This window comes from Phlebotomus papatasi, chromosome 2, assembly GCF_024763615.1.
Source record: "Phlebotomus papatasi isolate M1 chromosome 2, Ppap_2.1, whole genome shotgun sequence".
NCBI lineage: Eukaryota > Metazoa > Arthropoda > Insecta > Diptera > Psychodidae > Phlebotomus > Phlebotomus papatasi.
Window position 1 is genome coordinate 34,988,779 of NC_077223.1, and position 18,472 is coordinate 35,007,250.

The following is an 18,472-nucleotide window of genomic DNA, read 5'->3' on the forward strand; positions in this document are numbered from 1 at the left end:
CCCTTTATTTTGGACTGATGCAATGGTTATCCTGCATCAAATACATTCGCCAAATCGTCCAAGAGAGGTATTTGTACGGCATCGGGTATCCAAAATTCTGAGTTTGTCAACAGCATCCCAATGGCGACATGTGCCTACGTCGCATAATCCCGCAGATGTCCTTTCACGTGGTAGCAGAGTCAAGGCACTTGCCTCTAATAAGTTGTGGTGGACCTGAGTGGTTGCTGAAGACGGAAGAAAATTGGCCTCAAGAATTTTGTCCGGGAAAACCCAACCTGTGTTGTTCGGAGACTTTGGCGGGTATGGGATTATCAACTACAGTGGATCCAGACATGATTGTTTACGATCGTCTGTTGGAACACCATGGTTCATTTTTGAGGATCAGTAGAGTTCTCGCATGGATTTTTCGAGCAGTTGCCATTTTCAAGAGCATGAGAATACGCCGAACCCGAAATTCTGTTATGATTTTTCCTGAGAATTTGCAGGTCACAGAGTTAGAAGAAGCGGAAGTTCGCATATTAAAGTGGGATCAGAAAAGGCACTTGAAAAATGTTCGTGATTTGGTCAAGGCTAACCGCCTGAATTCGTTGCCTAGCTCTATGCGAAAACTGCGTCCCTTTATGGATCCTCAAGGAATCTTACGAGTTGGTGGACGATTAAGCCTGTCTTCAGAGGATTTTGATCTTCGACATCCCATAATTTTGCCAAAAGGAAAACTTTCGGATTTACTCGCGCTACGTGAACATCAACGGCTTCTACATGCTGGGCCACAGCTCACGCTAGCGTCGCTGAGAAGAAGATATTGGCCTTTGAACGGGAGAAACACTGTGAAGCGCATTATTCATTCTTGCGTGAAATGCATACGATTAAAGCCTCCAAAATCTCAGCAGTTGATGGGTGACCTTCCACCTTCGAGAGTATCTTTTACTCGCCCATTCCGTTATACGGGGATCGATTTTACGGGCCATATTATGATCAAAAGGGCCCCCAGAGGTGGTGTGCAAGAAAAGTCATATGTGGCAGTCTTTGTCTGCATGACAGTCAAGGCCGTTCATCTCGAACTCATTACTTCGTTAACAACGCACGCCTTTATTGCTGCATTCAAACGATTTGTCGCAAGACGGGGTCTACCAGCACATATCTATAGCGACAATGGCACTAACCTTGTCGGGGGAGAGAAGGAGTTACGAAGGTTGCTCAGGAATCGTCAGTCTCAACAAGAGCTGTCAGACTTCGCATCAAAGCTACACGTTCAGTGGCACTTCAACACTCCGGGTGCCCCACATCAAGGTGGCTTGTGGGAGGCTGCCGTTAAATCCTTCAAATATCATCTCTCACGAATTGTTGGAAATGTGTCTTTGACTTACGAGGAGCTGAACACTGTGATCATCCAGATCGAAGCAGTATTGAACAGCAGACCCCTAGTTGCTCTCACAGATGACCCACAAGACCCAACCAGTTTGACACCTGGAGACTTCCTTACAGGGGGAGCTCTCACACAGCTACCAGTTGTTCAACAAGATCTAGAGAGGACGGATCGTTTGCATAGATGGGAATTATGTACCAAGCTGCAACACGATTTCATGACCCGATGGAAGAGAGACTATCTTCATACGTTGCAACAGAGACATTGCTGGAACCGAGACTCTCCCAATATCGAACCAGGAGACGTTGTTTTGGTTAAATCAGACATTGCACCTAATTTGGATTGGCCAATGGGTCTAGTGGAGAAAGTTTTTCCTGGCAAGGATAATAGGGTGAGAGTGGCACAGGTAAAAGTCAAGGGCAAATCATTTTCAAGACCCATTACAAAATTAATAAAATTACCAGTTCGTGATAATGAAATAAATTAAATTGCGTCTTTGCATTTTCTTAAGTTAAACAAAAAAGATCTAAAATTTATTATTCTAAACGTAAACTTCAAAAAGGGGGAGTGATGTTAAGAATTTGAAATTTAAATTTACATGATTGTATAACTTTAGGCTTTTTTATCTTTTATCCGGCTCGAAGCTCAGTTCCATTTAAACATAGGAGAAAAATCCCAATTTCGAAGCTGCCCCACATTCAAAGGTGCCCCACTTCCCCCTAATGTTTAACTCGTAAAATTTAATTTGACTTGTCAAAAACTTATTTATTAAGGGAACAATTGCATCGCTATTTTCTATACAGTTCTGTAACCTTTCAAATAACAAACAGTCACAGGGATACCCGATGGTACGGTGAATGAAAAAAATTCAATGTAACCCACACAAATAATAAACTCTTTGCTTATCTCTCATTTTCTACTTCTCTTTTCAGCTGCACATCCCCCTTCATGTTTCCACGTTGTCTCTTTGAAAATCGAATTACAGAAAATATAATTTGTGACGGGGGCTTCGGGGGGCCATCTCGACCGCTGAATTTGTACATGTCGCCGGCAGAGATCCCCACAGTTGCTGGTGGAGAGTTAAGAAGATCCCAGAGTCAGATAGAGACCAAAAGTACCTCATTTAATTACTTCTATTCCACTCATTGTGCTTCGATTGGGTGTACTTTTAGTTTATTTCGACAGATGCTCGATGATCAATATCAATTAGAAGCCATTAATAGAGCGCTACAGAGGTGGGAAAAAATGGAAATAGAATTGTACACTCAATATTACTATTTTAAACTCTTCCCTTCAGAACCATTTTCACCGAGGTGGAATATTTTATGAAGTATTTGGAGATATGACGAACTAACCCATGTGATAAATTGGAGAATTTTTCATTTGAGAGTAGCACCAAGTGGTGCCTAAAAAAACACCTTCAAATATTGGCAGATGAATCACAAAGTCATTTCTCAACACTTCTGAAGACTTCTAGCTGCCAAATTTTATCTTCATCAATCTCTGACTATGTGCTGCTCTTATTGTTTTTGCTGTAAGTCTCTCTGGAATTATTGGTTTATTCTCTTTAATTGAAAAATTCTTCTTTCAAATTTTTAAACTTAACCCTTTCAGGATGATTAGGTTATGAATGATTTTTAATTATTTCAACTAAATTAAATTGAGTTCAGTTCAATTTGGAGTCCGAAAAAGTAGAATATAGACTTATGCAAATCTTTTGAGAAAGAAAGTAACGCGAATTTTGGTATCATGAAATTTTAATGATCTAAAAGGTAGTTGTGTTGGAGGCAGCAATTTTGGTAAGTAAAATATAAAAATGGTTTATAAGATCTTATTTTTTCCTTTGCTAATAATATTTTATCCGTAATTCAATTTATATATTATATATTATTTCTAAGTTATTTTGGGAAATGTTTTGAGTGATTTATAAGTTCATTCAAATCAGTTGCGATCCGTTAATGAACCAGTTATGAACTAATAAGCAATTTCTGTCCGAAAATCAATTTTATTAGAGTGAAAGAAACACCTATTGACACTTTAAGAATACGAGTCAGTATTTATTGACACCCTACTCTGTACCATTTGGAATACGAAATTCGAACACTTAACCTTATTGAAAAACGCAGATTAATGAAAAAACGTTATATTTCTTAGATTTTATTGAATGCATTAAGTAAATCTCAACATTTTGACAAAAGTGTCATTAGGGGTTTCCTGTCGAAGAGGTGGTTCTTCAACCCTACTCTTAAAATTATTTTGTGGGATCTTTCAAGCGATTTATAACAGATTAAAATCCGTTGAGAATCGATAAACGGCAAACGACGCGAAATCACTTTTAAGAGATAGCATCTAAGTCACGAGTTCGAGCACTTTGCAAAGCCTGGGACACTTAGCCACCCCTTTCCTGATAAATCGAAAAATAGAAGGTTGTATAAATCTATAGCATATTTTCGCAAGTCTCCAGCTCATTTGCTATTATTATAGGCACTTATTTATGTTTAAAATTGAATTAATGAAAGGACTTTATTATTTTATTTTATGTCTATTTTTTTTGTTGAAACAAACAACTCTTGATACAAAAAACTAGAAAACCTCTACACAACATTTTTCACAAGGACGGACATTATCATTCATTGAAATTTACAAAAAAAAACTTCTTAAATATTTAGGAGCTAACATATACTTTCAAATCGTCCATACAGGTAAAAAACACATAATCCCTATTTGTTGGAATTTCCAAAGTTTCAGTTTATACTTTTAATTGTTTTTTTATCGGTTTCATTTTTATTATTAATTTCCGATCAATTAAAAGCACTTCGCCCCTAAAGCGTTAAAGACCTCATCGAAAAAGCATTTCATTCTACATATTGTCGTGCACAATTCTCTAAGTAAGTAATTCTAAAAGGGCAACTTTGTATTAGAAGTAGCTTTATAGTAGAGCTTTCTTCTCCTATTTATAAATGAAACTGGACCTTATAACACGATATAATTTAGCTATACTAAATCTAAAATGAGCACTCAGTGGGTCAAGTGGTAGAGTACTCACTCTATGATGCAAGTGTCCCGGGTTCGAATCCCCTTTAGGTCACCAGGAATTTTTCTGGCGTTAAAGGTATTCGGATTGTATTCAGTGAGCTTCATTGCACTTGATTCTACGGGGCATGGGACTGACAACCTCATCCCATATAAGAAAAAATAATAATGCATGTCTAGAAATCCCCTTGCGAGAAGGTCTAGTTTCTTCATGGAATGTTGTGCCAACATTATTATTATTATTATTAAATCTAAATTACCAAAACCAAAATTACATTGTGATAAGGTTTAATTTTTATTTAAAAACAAGAGGGCAAAGCCTAATGTCAAAGACGCCCCAATTCAGAAGTGCCCACTTTTTCCTATAGAACCAAAATCCTTATAATCTACTTATTGCGTTAGTTGTTTTGTTTCTGTGACTACTAAAACTTAAGTGGCATGTTATTAAAGAGATTAAGACTTAAGAGTTTGTAAAGGAATATAAACACAAAGTTTACAGTATAGGTCTTTTAGCTTTTTAAGGACGAGAGGGTCTGAAATTTAGGGTCAGAAAAGATCATTTGTAAACATCTTAGGAAAAGACTTAACTTTAGATGACCGTAGGAATAATTTCGTTTCTGGGTCCTCAGTGACCCAATCGTCCTTAAACGTGTAAAAATGCATTAAAATACTTGTCACTGAGAGTTTTAGTTCTATAAGACAGATATTTTACTTCTTCTTTCTATCTTTACTTCTTACCGTTTAACTTCTATGTACGTATCCTGTGCCTTGGAGTAATCAAGCCGTAGTTCAAAAACCCGTATCTTAATGCTCCCCATTCTTCGATCAAACCAAGCCTGACTGTCTCTCACCACGAACACCATGTTACGGTATACCGTTCTAGATAAGGGAGGAGACCCACAACTTTCAAATTATGACCGTTGTAATCTTATAATAGAAGAACTGACTTTTATGCCCAACACATAATAACTTTTGTTTAGTAAACATGTTTTTGACATTTCAATGAGAGTGAGTGAGATCTAGATCTAGTCATCTCGCTCATTCTCATGGGAAATTTTGAAAACATGTTTACAAACAAGAGTTATTGTGCGCTGGTCATTACAGGAAATTTTATATTCTCAAAGCGATTTATAATATGAATATTTTAGGTGACGAGGGCTAAAATATAGCCGTAATAAAAAAAATTATGATAAATTTACACTGATCTCAATGTATATAACGGTTTCAACGGAAGTAAACAATTTTTAAAATAAATTATGTCTCAGTGTTTTTTTTTATTAATTTGTATTGAAAAACTTTCTGGTCCAAAATCGTTAAGTTGCTCCTTATGTATAGATTGTTAAGGTAAAAGGCCATACATTTTAAGTAAGCATTTCGTGAGAAAATGTGCAAAGGTTATGTCAGAATTTCATGGTAGAAAATATAGGACGAAAAGTAAGGTGTGTGCATGTTTACCTTTCAGATGAGAAGCACACAAAATGAACAAAGCTCAATGTTTCGTTAGTCGAAAGCTCTACCAACCCCAAAATTTACCACACTCACAAGCGCACATATAACTTTTTTGGGGGTGGAAGGGGGGCTGCTTTGGGGTAGCTGAGGACTGTGTGGGGCAGAGAATGTCACAAATTTTGTGATATTTCACCATTAGCTATCCACATGCAGGTGGTTTTTGTCTCTCCAGTTTTGTGTATTTTATATGTTAGGTCGATATTTGGAGTTCGTGCGCGAAATCAATTATTTTGGAATTCCAACCTCCCCAATGCTCCCCATCAAACACAAAACAATAAACATAACATACACACACAAACTGAATTTTTAGTAGTCAGTAGTTTATTTATGTGCCTCATGTGCACTTTATTTAATGTGCAATATTTCAACCTATCCAAACTATTTTAATACACATTCAATGGGGCTTTTTCTCATGCTTTTCCCCCATCCCCCGAGGAAAAAAAGTCATAGACATACATTTGCACAGTACTCAGGCAAACAAAAATGGTGATTTGAGGAAGAAATATTATTAGTTGTTACAAGAAAGATAAACATCCAAAATAGATAATGATGACTCTGTAATTTCTTTTCCTTGTCCCACTCACTCCACCTTGATTTATGGCTTCACTTGTGATATTGATATGAATGATTTATTGAAAAGTGTTTATTTGATTTTCAAAATATCAATAATACTCAGGCAACAATGACTTGGCAGCTAACACTCCCAAGTTGAAATTCCTGAGAGATCTCTCACAGATCCATCAGCTCAACATGGAATCACGCAATATTCTACTGGATTTCCCAAGTCTTCTATTTCACCCTCATAAACTTGGCCTGATTGCTCGATGTCGCTAAATGGGATTGATTCCTTCTGCTCTTCCACTGACTTGTCCGTGTCGAAAGGTCATAAATAAACCGACGAGAATTAGCTCAATATCATGAAAATCAGATTCGTGAATTTGTTGCGATGGGGAAACTTTAGCAGTCTTCATTAGAAAATACAATTTTTTTGTCCTTGGGTTAGATTCTGAAATTTAACCCAAATCGATACCAAAACATAATCATATGTCTAAAGCAATTACCATAATTGAATTAGCTTCAACGTTGACAATTCCATCGACTGATTCAGAGACAGCGCAATAATTGATTTTCTAGAGCAATTAAACACGAGAAATTTTTATATAATTATCTCAATTCTGCTGAATTCTAGATTCAGAGCCATACACTTTATGAGAACTGCCTAAAATAATCAAATAAAGCATAATAAAACTGAATAAAATATACTAAATTCCTTTCTATATTAAATTAGAAAAATAAATAAATAAAAATTTCAATAGGTTATCTGTTGAAATTTTAAACATTATTTAGAATGAACTAAAATTTTAGCCAACCAAATGAAAATTATACTCCATGAAATTTAATAACTTTTAAACTTCAGAAAATATTTAAAAGAAATTATATACGGTCGTGTATGGAAGAAATGTTTGCCTAAATATTTTTATTGATTCCATTTCCCAATGAGGTATAGGAGAAGGTGGGACAGTTTCACCCCTAAATTGCAAACTGGATTTTGAAGTTGTTTTTTTTTTTAAATAAAAAGTGGTGAACCGAAATAAAACTTAGTATATAGGGGGCAGTGGGGCACCTTTGAAATTGTGATTTTTCACCTATTTTTAAATAAAATAAATTTAAATAAAAATAAATAAAGTTAAATAATGTAATTTAACTACTCAATCTGCTTGTGCACCTAAATTATTTCACAATAAAACTCAATTTTATTTAACCCTCTAACAGTGTTTTCTTTAATATACGATAAAAAGTTGTAAGAAAATGTTTTCTAGGATAATTTATGATTCAACAAAGTCGAAAAAACCATCCATTCTTTATTATCTCTTTTAGTTTAGGCGCTAGGTGGCAAAATATAAAAATTTGTTGAAACTCATTTTGCCTCTAAAATTCACATTTTTACCTTTTTCAAATTTTTTAAATAAAATATACAAAGTAGAATAACATATCTTTTAGTAAAAAAATAAATTTATTTTAGTCAGATAACTTTATATTTAAAACATTGAAAAATCACTATAATGCGTAAGAACTTTTCTTTTGGAAAGGTATTGAAATTCTGAACCCCGCTGCATCGGTCTTCATCGGTTAAGTACCGTTTTTTGATTAATTTTTTTTACTTGACCTTAAATTTATTCCCGAGCTAGAAGTAAAGCGGTAATAGATATCGACTACCGGTCTTCGATGACCCCTCCCCCATAAATAAACATTATCTCGGGTGGTCTTTCCTTTTCCTTTCCCCTATATTCCCTCTAACCCCTCCAAAATCAATTTTTTTTTGTTTTTCTCAAAATTGGCTCCAGTTTTTTCCCTGATTTATGTCCATGTTTAAAGGTTTTAGAGGTAGTCCAGATGAACATTTCGTCTAACATACCTATGACCGGAAAATTCACCATATTATAGGTCAATGGTCAATCACTTTGAGGAGCTCATATTTTAAACGAATGACTAAATTTGGATTTTTTGGAAAGATCATGACTTTTCTGATCAATTGAATTTATTATCAATTTTTTTTTAATTTGTCAAGTAATTGTAATTGATTTATTTTTCTCGATTAACCCATTTTATTAGGGCGTAAGTATTGTACTTCCTAATCAATTTTCTACTTCAAAATTATTTTTCGATTTGTGAATAAATTTAATCGTCATTGAACCGGTATACACCCAAAAAATATGCAAAAAGATCATTCACGGATAGCTCTATCTCGTGTCTTTAGTATAACAGCCTTTTTAATAATATCTTATAAAGATGAATTTTCATAATACTATCAAAATTAAGGAAAATTTGGCAGGAAATATTAAAATAATAAAACCATTCATAAAGCAATAAAAAATTGTTTTTATTTCTTTTTAAAAATTTGTTTTATATGATCTTTTTGGAAATATATTCTAGAAATTACGAATTTAATTGACTAAAACAGTTAGGAAAACCTTTTCATTGAACATTTGCAGTTATTTTTCATTAAAATAGAAAATTATTGGCTACAAGAAATGTTCCCATGAGCCTACATAAAACTGCCCCTCTCATACCTTTAAAAATTAAGGGAAAATTGTAAGAAGCATCTCAGTATTCTCAAACTACTAGTAAATAATTAGAAGTATGTAAAAGTGAATTCGATAGATAACGGTAGTAGTTTAGAAATTACCGAAAATAAGTAATCTTAAAAAGTTTAATTTCAATGCAATTTTGTAAAATTAATTCTAGAACTGAAACACGAAGCGTTGCGAAATTAATAATTTTTGTGAACATAGGGCTTAGCCACTGCTTTAGTAATATAAATATATTATCCTTTATTTTTAAAGATAAGAAAAAATATGCAAAAATTGAAACAGGCCTTTCGTTAAACTACCCCACTCTTCCTTAAGGCAAATGTATCTTATCAAACAAGTTAAAACGGACATAATTATTTTCACGTCTAATGAGATCGACAGATTAAAATAATTAAATTAAATCTATATCAATTGATTTATTATATCATTATTCTTTAGTATTTACCTCAATTTATTTTTTAAATGTTTAAAAATAGTTGAGAATAGTTCAGAATTATTTTCAAGTTTATAAAGTTTTAGTGAAATAAATAAATACATTATTATAATATTAATTATCAGAAAATATTGAAAAATGTTAAGTTATCTGGAACGTACAAGTTCACAGATGGTGACGATTCAGTTTATGCAATCTTTCTGGATAATTCAGACATCAGACTCACTGCTTATTCTCCACCATCAGACCTTTTAAAAATTCTTACAGAATTCCTGTATTTTAATTAATAGAAAGTTCTGGAAAACATAAAATTCACGTAAATTAAATGAATGTCCCCTGTTATATTTGGAATTCTTTTTGTAAAAGTGAATTGCGAATTAATGACAAGGTGCATCTAACTAATAGAGATTACCACTTTCTTTTGCGAAATCAATAATTTCTCAATTACTTATGGAAAATAAATTTTTAGTCAAAGTGACAGAAAAGAGGTTAGGGATAAGACAGTAGCCAGTCCACCCTAATTAAGAACGGAGCAATTTGATTTGAATTTCGAATCATTTCATGATTCTTTTAATTATTTACAAATATCTTTCAGAACCAAAGGAAGTCCGCATTGAAGAGCTTAAATGACAATATAACCGAAGGTATTCCTCTTTAAGCTTCGCCCCAGTTCCCTTCGCGAAATGTAAATCAGTCAAACAAATCCTTTCCCTGCTTCATTTTGAGGCAAATTTAACTTCTATAGTTGTGCAATTTTCCGGAAAATTCTCTTAATTGGCCTTAATTGCTGCAAGTCACACATCCAAGGCGACATAAAAGTAAATCATTTTGAGGCTTTTACCCATGAAGGCGATGTCATATATTTGCCGGCAGCAAAAGAACAATATTTTCATTTAATTATAGAAATGGTGTACTATTCGAAAATTGCAGTACCAACCCATTTAAAATGTATTTTTAATTAGAGAAACATGGGGCATGCAGTAGTATAGCGAAAAAGTCTGTGGGGGTTCAATTGACAAATTTCATTCGCAGGAAAATTTATTCCCACGAAAATTTGTACCCTGTCGCAGTTTTATGCACATATTCACTTTTAGAATTTTAATTTGTGAACCTTTAACGCGCGCCTATACGCACTTTTTTTGCACAGGGCTATTGAATTATTCAATTTCCACACCCCAATGTGAGGGATATTAATTACTATAAAATAGGGTTTAAATTGAAAACAGAGAGGACATTTTGTGTACTCTATCGTAATTTTTGCATTAAATATATGACACTAAATACGAAGGCTCATGTTTGATGTAGTATTAAAAAAAAGGATGATTGTGTGTTTAAATGCAGGAGAAAAAACCGAGAAGAGTTTGTGAATGGATATTTGGATGGATTTTTTTTCCATTTAAATTATATCTTTGAGCTCAACCACTGAAAACAAACATAAATAATCGGAAAGGATTTTTTTTGTTAAATAATTCATTACAAAAGCAGAGTTATTTCAAATACTTCGTGTTTGAACAGTAAATTAATTTTGTTTTTTATTGAATCAGAAAATATAAAAGTATTTACGAAATTTATTCCTTTTTTTGTATACAGTATTTAAATACAATTCTTGTATTTCTCTCTCTCTATATATATTTATATTGTTAGTATTGATAACCCTAACCCTAACACTAACCCTAGCCCTGTTAAGCCAATCAAATCGTTCTATTACAGAAGAGACACATTATATAATAACTTCTCTCGTACACTCAAAAAATAATTTCATGTATTCAATCAGGTTAAACTTAGTCAAATTGTTACAGATTAAAGTCTTTTTAAGTTGAAAAACTCAGATTAATTCAATACCAATACGATTAACAATAATAATAAATACTGAAGAATACAAAAATATTACAGAAATTGTGTGAATCTCACTTAACTATAACTTGATCAAGGCTAATCACTAGCTTTTCAATCTCTCTCCAAAATGTCAAGAGGTATTTAAATTTATGTATAACGTTCTATTGAAGGTTTAATGATACACAAAATGATATTGAATTGAAATTAATTGAAAGTATAGGAATTTTTTTGTTGACTTTTTCTTTAATTAAACGAAAATTCTTCATCAATAGAATGCTGAAGGAATGTTCTTTGAAATCCCTCTTACAAGGACATTTGAAGCAATTTTCTAAGCCAAGGATCACTGTTTTTTGTCTTACACGAATATACATTTCAATAAAGCGCTCATTAAGAAATGGATGTAATATTATCCGCGGCAGTGAAATGAAACTTTTTTTTTAAATTTTCTCCCTACCTGACCCTATTTAAGTTCATCCATACCCCCTATGACCTTTTGAAAAAATGCCTTTTCATTCCTGGCCCAATAGGTGCAAATTAGAGGGTGGAAGCGAAAATAGGCAAAAAGGCAGGACTTTTTGCACCGGAGAATAATTTATCACACATTTTATTATTTGACCTTCTGTTCTTCGCTTTTGCCCATACTCCCTTTAACCTGATGCTTTCTGAACTAATTGAAATTCCACCCCCGAAGGATTTCTGTAGATTGGCGCTAAAGGCCGCCGCGAGGAAATGTTGAAAGGGAATTGTTTGTCGAAATAAATCGCAATGATTGGTGACTTATTAATGATTCTCTTTGATTTTCACTTTTTTGAAAATGGAGAAACCTCCTTCCATCTGTCGCCACTTTGTCTACCCTAATATTTTCTTATATATAATTCAGATCTTCGTATTGTGCAAAAATTGAAGCTAAATATAAAGATTACAAATGTCGTTCATTAGAAAAGTTAATTTTCAAATCAACTTTCAAAACCGAAAGAAATCTCTTAGAATTTTTGTTGAAACAATTTTTGGGATTTATTAAAAGTTAATTTATTTTGAGAATACATTTTTTAAAACATAAACATTTGTGACCACGTTAGAATATTGTTGTTGAAATTGTATAAGTAGTCAGTATCGCGCACGGTCAGATTTTTCAGAGGTATCGCGCACGGTCAGAAAACCATCGCGCACGGGCAGAAATGTCTCGCGCATAATATAGAGCATTGCAATCTGACCAGTGTACTCAACAGTGATGACCACGACAATATCAATGATGTCACCACGTCTCCGAGGATGATTTTTTGCTGATTCACTCCCCTCCCCCCCCCCCACCCCTTCATCCAGTTTTTTCATGGAACATTTTAGATTTTTCAGAGGTATCGCGCAGAGTCAGATTTTTCAGAGGTATCGCGCACAGTCAGATTTTTCAGAGGTATCGCGTACGGTCAGAAATGTCTCGCGCATGATATAGAGCATTGCAATCTGACCAGTGTACTCAACATTGATGACCACGACAATATCAATGATGTCATCACGTCTCCGAGGATCATTTTTGCTGATTCACTCCCCTCCTCCTTCTTCCAGTTTTTCATGGAACATTTTAGATTTTTCAGGAGTATCGCGCACAGTCAGATTTTTCAGAGGTATCGCGTACGGTCAGAAATGTCTCGCTCATAATGTTCACCACAGCAATCTGATCTGTGGGCTCAGAAGTGATGATGACAACACCCATGATGCCACCACGTCTTCGAGGGTGATTTTGCTGACCCCACATTTCCACTTTCAGTTTTTCATGGATGATTTTAGCCTAATATTCGAATCCACTGCCGGTTTCTTTTTTTATTAATAATTTTATTTGAAATACCCTTCTCCCCATGCTCACTTAAATTCATATTTTCAATTTTTGCTAATTATTTTATTTATTCTTATTCATTTAACTATTCTTATATAAAAAAAATATTGTTTTTCACAATATTGTGCAATGTGTAATGTGAATCCTTTCCGCGTGTGGATTGATGAGAGAAATTCAAAATGGAAAAAAGAGCGAGTGAAATGTTCTTGCGCTCTACGATGATTCATTTAGTTCTTTCAGGTGAAGGAGGAGTAAGAGAATACTATCATATGGACACTTGCATTTTTATGCTGATTGCATTTTTATGCTGAATAGACAAGGCAATGAACTGTTATGGGCTATTTTTCTTTCATAAAGGGGGGTACATCCGCGATCCTCAAGTTTTTCTCGTATTGTTATCTCAAAATAAAATGAATTTTTGAAAATTATTCGATCATTTTTAGCAACTAACTATTTTATAAGGATGTATTACGTTGGCCCATAATCTATAAAATCAAATATACGTGGTACGTCTGATTAAATGTATGGCGATCTGAGGTATAGAATGCATGTTTGCAATCACAGCTATTTTTTTTAAATTATTTTCTGTAAAGAGTAAAATTCAAGTGCACAAAATTAGTTAAAAATCATTAATAAGCCAATTGACATTACAAAAAATAACAAATGGTGTTTTAGGGGTTACATTTTCCACTAAATATGCAGCATTTCTCTTAACATTTCGATCTGATGTGCCTTTTTTTCATATTCCACACTCACCTGTTATATAGTACTTACCTGTTATTCTATTTTCCTCTAAAACACTCCATAAAATATTTCTTTGTACTTGAAGAACATAATACTCCAGAAATGTTGCTATGATCGACTATCCAAGCGAAAAAAAAAATGGAGATTGAGAGGACAAACGTCAAGTGAGAAAAATACTACTATCTTTTAAATTATATGCTATATATTTTTTTATTTTTCTTATATCTACAAATTTACACCATATTAAATTATAATTACAAATGTCATAAATAATAACCTAATTATCAACTAAATATAAACTAAGATACAGCTGCTTTTGATAAAAAAAAGTCTCTTTAAATTGAATATTTAGAATTTTGAAAAGAAAAAAAACATTAAAAACCGAATGGTAATGAATCAAAATAATCGACACATCGTCGTTTATTAAAAGTAAATTGTGCCTTTTTCTGGTATGTCCCTGATGATAATTGAAAATGTTTTTTCCGAAAAATTTTATCCTGATATTCTACATTAATTTCATCATTTTCACCAAACACAATTGACTTCAAACCTTCAAAATTAATTTCTTTCTCGATATGGCGATTCATAGTGATTCCTTTGAAAACGACTTTATATGAATACGTATTTGTTGTCGGGCAATAAATTTTTAAACCATAAGCTTTCGGACCGCAGCTAACATATTCTTCAATGAAGGAACCCTCACCATAATCAGCGATCTCGTCCGTCAGTTCGCCGAGAAATTTTCCGCACTCAAGAGGATTCTCTTCGCCAGCAGGTACTAAATAAATAACTGAATCCGTATCGCAATAGAAAAGGTTACGGCCTAATTTGGAAAGAACGGAATACAACTTTATGCGAGCATTTGTCGTTGTGCAGATACCAACACCGAGATTAACATATTTTGATGGTGGAGGATCAGCACCAGAAGAATATTTCCAGGAAATAAAAATCTGGCGTGGTCCAGCCACGTAAAAATCTGTAATATCGATGTCTTCTGAAGAAAGTAGACTATTCAATTCTTCATTTGTATTACACACCGTGGTTTTCGTGTGATCTTCTCGCATAATAAATCGACCCCAAAGACTATTGAGAACGATTTTTGACAAAGATCGCATACCTTTATTAACAGATATGTTATCTTTGTCAAGCTGTATTCCTTCCTTTTCGAAATATTCACGGACGTAATTTTCCTTTGAGGCATCGGATTCGACTTCATTAGGCCACCCGCTGGCTTCCTGCTTGAGTTTTAAAAAATTGTCAACATAGCCTGCAAATAAACCCTTCTCGCCAGTGTCGCGATTATACTCAGCGGTTTCATACGACCAAAGCACAAAGGATTTAATAATTTTGTATCCGTGTTGCACGGCTAGTCGAATTTCTTCGAGGGACCACGTACCTGTGAGAGTTCTTTCACTGTCAGAATGAGTACAACGATCCGTGTTTGTCATTTCGGCACAAATTCTGCAGAGAGGAAATATTAATCGGCTGTTGCACTTGTAAGGCAAACACGGAATATACAATTCTCGTGGCGGCAAAATTTCAACTTTCGCGATGCCGTCATACATTAAAATTTCCTCTGGAATCACGAAAGATTTTAAAATTGTGGGGTGGCCTACAAAATATTTAGAATACTTGTTCGCCCAGGGATACAATGACGTAAAGTCATAATAATAAATGCGATCACCTGGGCGACATTTGTAATGAAGTCTAAATACTTCTGTCCGACCACCGTACACGGCACTCCGAGGATCAAACCCTCCGTCTAAGACATCTGGGTGATTCTCAATTGCTTGTGCAAGCTCGGGGTCGTTCTTTAAAGTCTTTCGAAATTCACATTCCCATACGGTAACTAAATTGTATCCAAGACTTTCAATTCTACGCCATCGATTCAATGTTTTTTCGTAACGATTATGAATGGTGTCTTGAGGGTCTCTGGAACAGACGTAATCCCTATTAAAAATGCATGTGTGACCGTGGTAATAACAACCCTCAAAACTGTAAACAGTATTTGAGGCCTCATCATAACCATCTGCAATAATTCGTGAGTTTTTAAGTCTAACTTCGTATTTAATATCACAGTTTGTCGTCATCTTTAAAAAGACAAGCCATTTTAATCCAATTTTGCTTTGCAGATTCATAAATGTTGAGCTGTAATTGTTTTTAGGTGTAATAGCAAGTGTATTTGGAAGCAAATAATTCTTCCTATACACCTTCATTACAGCATCAGCAATAGTAACTGCTTGCAAAAAAGGATTTATTCCAGTAGTTTCAAGGAATGAGGACATGAAGTTAATGCACCCTAGAGTTAAGATTTTAACATCCTGGGTGCAATACCGAATTAACTCCTCACGATTATTAAACGTGTCATTCTTATGGGAATCGTACCATTCTAAAAACCTTTGATACCTTTCACCTGACATTGAATCGATGGCGTAGGCTTCAATAGGCGGATATTTTCCTACATAGTTTTTGTTTGCATCTGTATTAAACTTGTAGGGATATTCACCCTTTTCACAAGATGGCAAACCGAAGCTCGAGGAAAATTTAGATAGCGCGAAAGGAATAAAGCTGAGAGAGTCTAGAAACGTTATATCGCGAATTTTAATTGTTAAAATTTTGCATCCCGTTATGATCGGGGAAAGTTTCTCGTCCCTTTTACAGAGCTCTTCCCAAATAAATTGAGCATCATAACTTTTTGCATTATGAGCAATTACTGCAATTGGGTAGGGACGGAAACGTAGAGCGAAATCAACAAATTTATAAACGCATGACTGATTATTAGAATTTTCAAAAATTTGAAAGTCTTGAGTACAATTTTCGCAATCCGTAGAAGAATCTGCGTTTTTGTAGCAGAGATAACAAACTTCTTTGGCTACGCAAAGATTAGCTCTATGATTAGAAAAGCCATTCCCCGCATCAACAAATTCGGATTCAAAGTCGTAAAAAATTAGTCCAAATTTTTTGGGAGGCTTTGCCTTGTACTGCTGAATAAAACAGAAATGTGGATTTTGTACTTTCTTATAACAAATTTCACATTTCTGTGTATAACATTCATGAGTTTTATTCGTTTCAAAAATATGCGAACAGTTTTGGCAGATTCTAAATGTTTGGCAAACCTCTCCATCAATATGATTTTGAAAGCAAGAATCACCCCTGAATCGCCTGTTACAAGATGAACAATCTTTCAAATATTTCGTAGGCTTGCATGGAGGATTATTATGACAAAATTTGCAAACCATAGAACATGTGTGTTTATTGTTGTACAATATTTCACAAAATTCGCATTGGTATTTATAATTAAAAAATCCTTTGACATTTTTTATACAAAAGAAATGCGACTCATCTTCATTGTAAAACAAATTTATGATTTTACTTTTATTAGACTCTGTTATTTTGGATGAGTACTTTCGACTATTAAAATCTTTTAAATCATCGTAAACAACAACTCTAAATTCATAATCATATTTTTCTTCAAATTTGCGTACCAGGTCCAAATTATATTTTCCATCTTTTGTAATTTGTACACCGAGAGAAGTAACTAATTTGTTAACAGCTTTAATCAATGTGTTTTGAGTAGATTTGTAATTTTTGATAATTCTTTTCGATTCATTCTTATCATTTAACAAAAGGGACATACCAAAAATCAATGCAATCGGTAGACAGTTTCCATCCAAATCAACGTCAATGATGGATTTCCGTTTGTAGTGGCGCATGTTCTTTCCTGTCATTCTTTCTGGAGTATGATGGCGACCCCTTCCTTCTTGAGGATGTAATAGGTGTGCTCGAACCCCCAATACATCAGTGGAGTGAAAAGCACTGGTACTTTGATGCACTTTCTCCAAGTTCCCGAAGATCGCATCCTTTGAGAGAGCATTTATGGGGCACCTCCCAATATATATTGGCCTAGTGTTTGGGCTATCAACGAGATACACTTGCAGAACAACTTTGTCATCAGGTGTAGATTCGCTACGAACTATATCTAAAACTTCATCAAAAGCGTTATCCCACCATTCAGTCAAAATATTGTCCGATGGATTTTTTATTTTAAAATCTATCTCCAGTTGGGTTACTTTAAAAAAAGCATTAAACTTTTTCACTTTCGATAAAATTTCTACAAATTTCTTTTCAGTGTCCTGATTTTTAATTTCATTTTGAGTGTCTGAGTTCAAAATCTCACCAACATTTTCTTCACTATTCTGAATCTCAACCTTAGCATCTTCTACGCTGTCATTTGATATTTTAGCATCGTTATTCATGATCAAATTTTCATGATCACTGGTGTCATCTTTACCATCAATTTTTATACGATCACTTTTAATTTCATTTTGTTTATCATGAGCAATAATAGCACCATTGTCTTGACTTTCATTATAAGAATTAACATTTTTAAGCACTGTATCATTATTACTTCCTTTATCTTCGCCAACACTATCGCCAAAACCAATTTGTACGGGAGCCGATGCAATTTTGCGCTTCTTAGTAGGAGGCTCATAATAATCACTATCCTCCTCATTATATAAAATTCCACATACTTTTTCAGTTAGAACGTCATCTGCTAAATTTCTAATGTTCATGGTTAATTTTTTTTTATTTGTGGCTGAAAGATTAAGTCCTCCTTTCACCATTTC

General features: G+C 34.0%; 1 protein-coding gene across 1 annotated transcript; it reads left to right on the top strand.

The window, feature by feature from the left end:
- The first annotated feature begins 128 nt into the window (after positions 1 to 128).
- Positions 129 to 14,816, top strand: LOC129800929 (uncharacterized). Its single transcript, XM_055845672.1, has 2 exons — positions 129 to 1,772; positions 14,721 to 14,816. The coding sequence occupies exons 1-2, from the start codon at positions 129 to 131 to the stop codon at positions 14,814 to 14,816; spliced, it is 1,740 nt and encodes a 579-aa protein (XP_055701647.1).
- Positions 14,817 to 18,472: the final 3,656 nt, after the last annotated feature.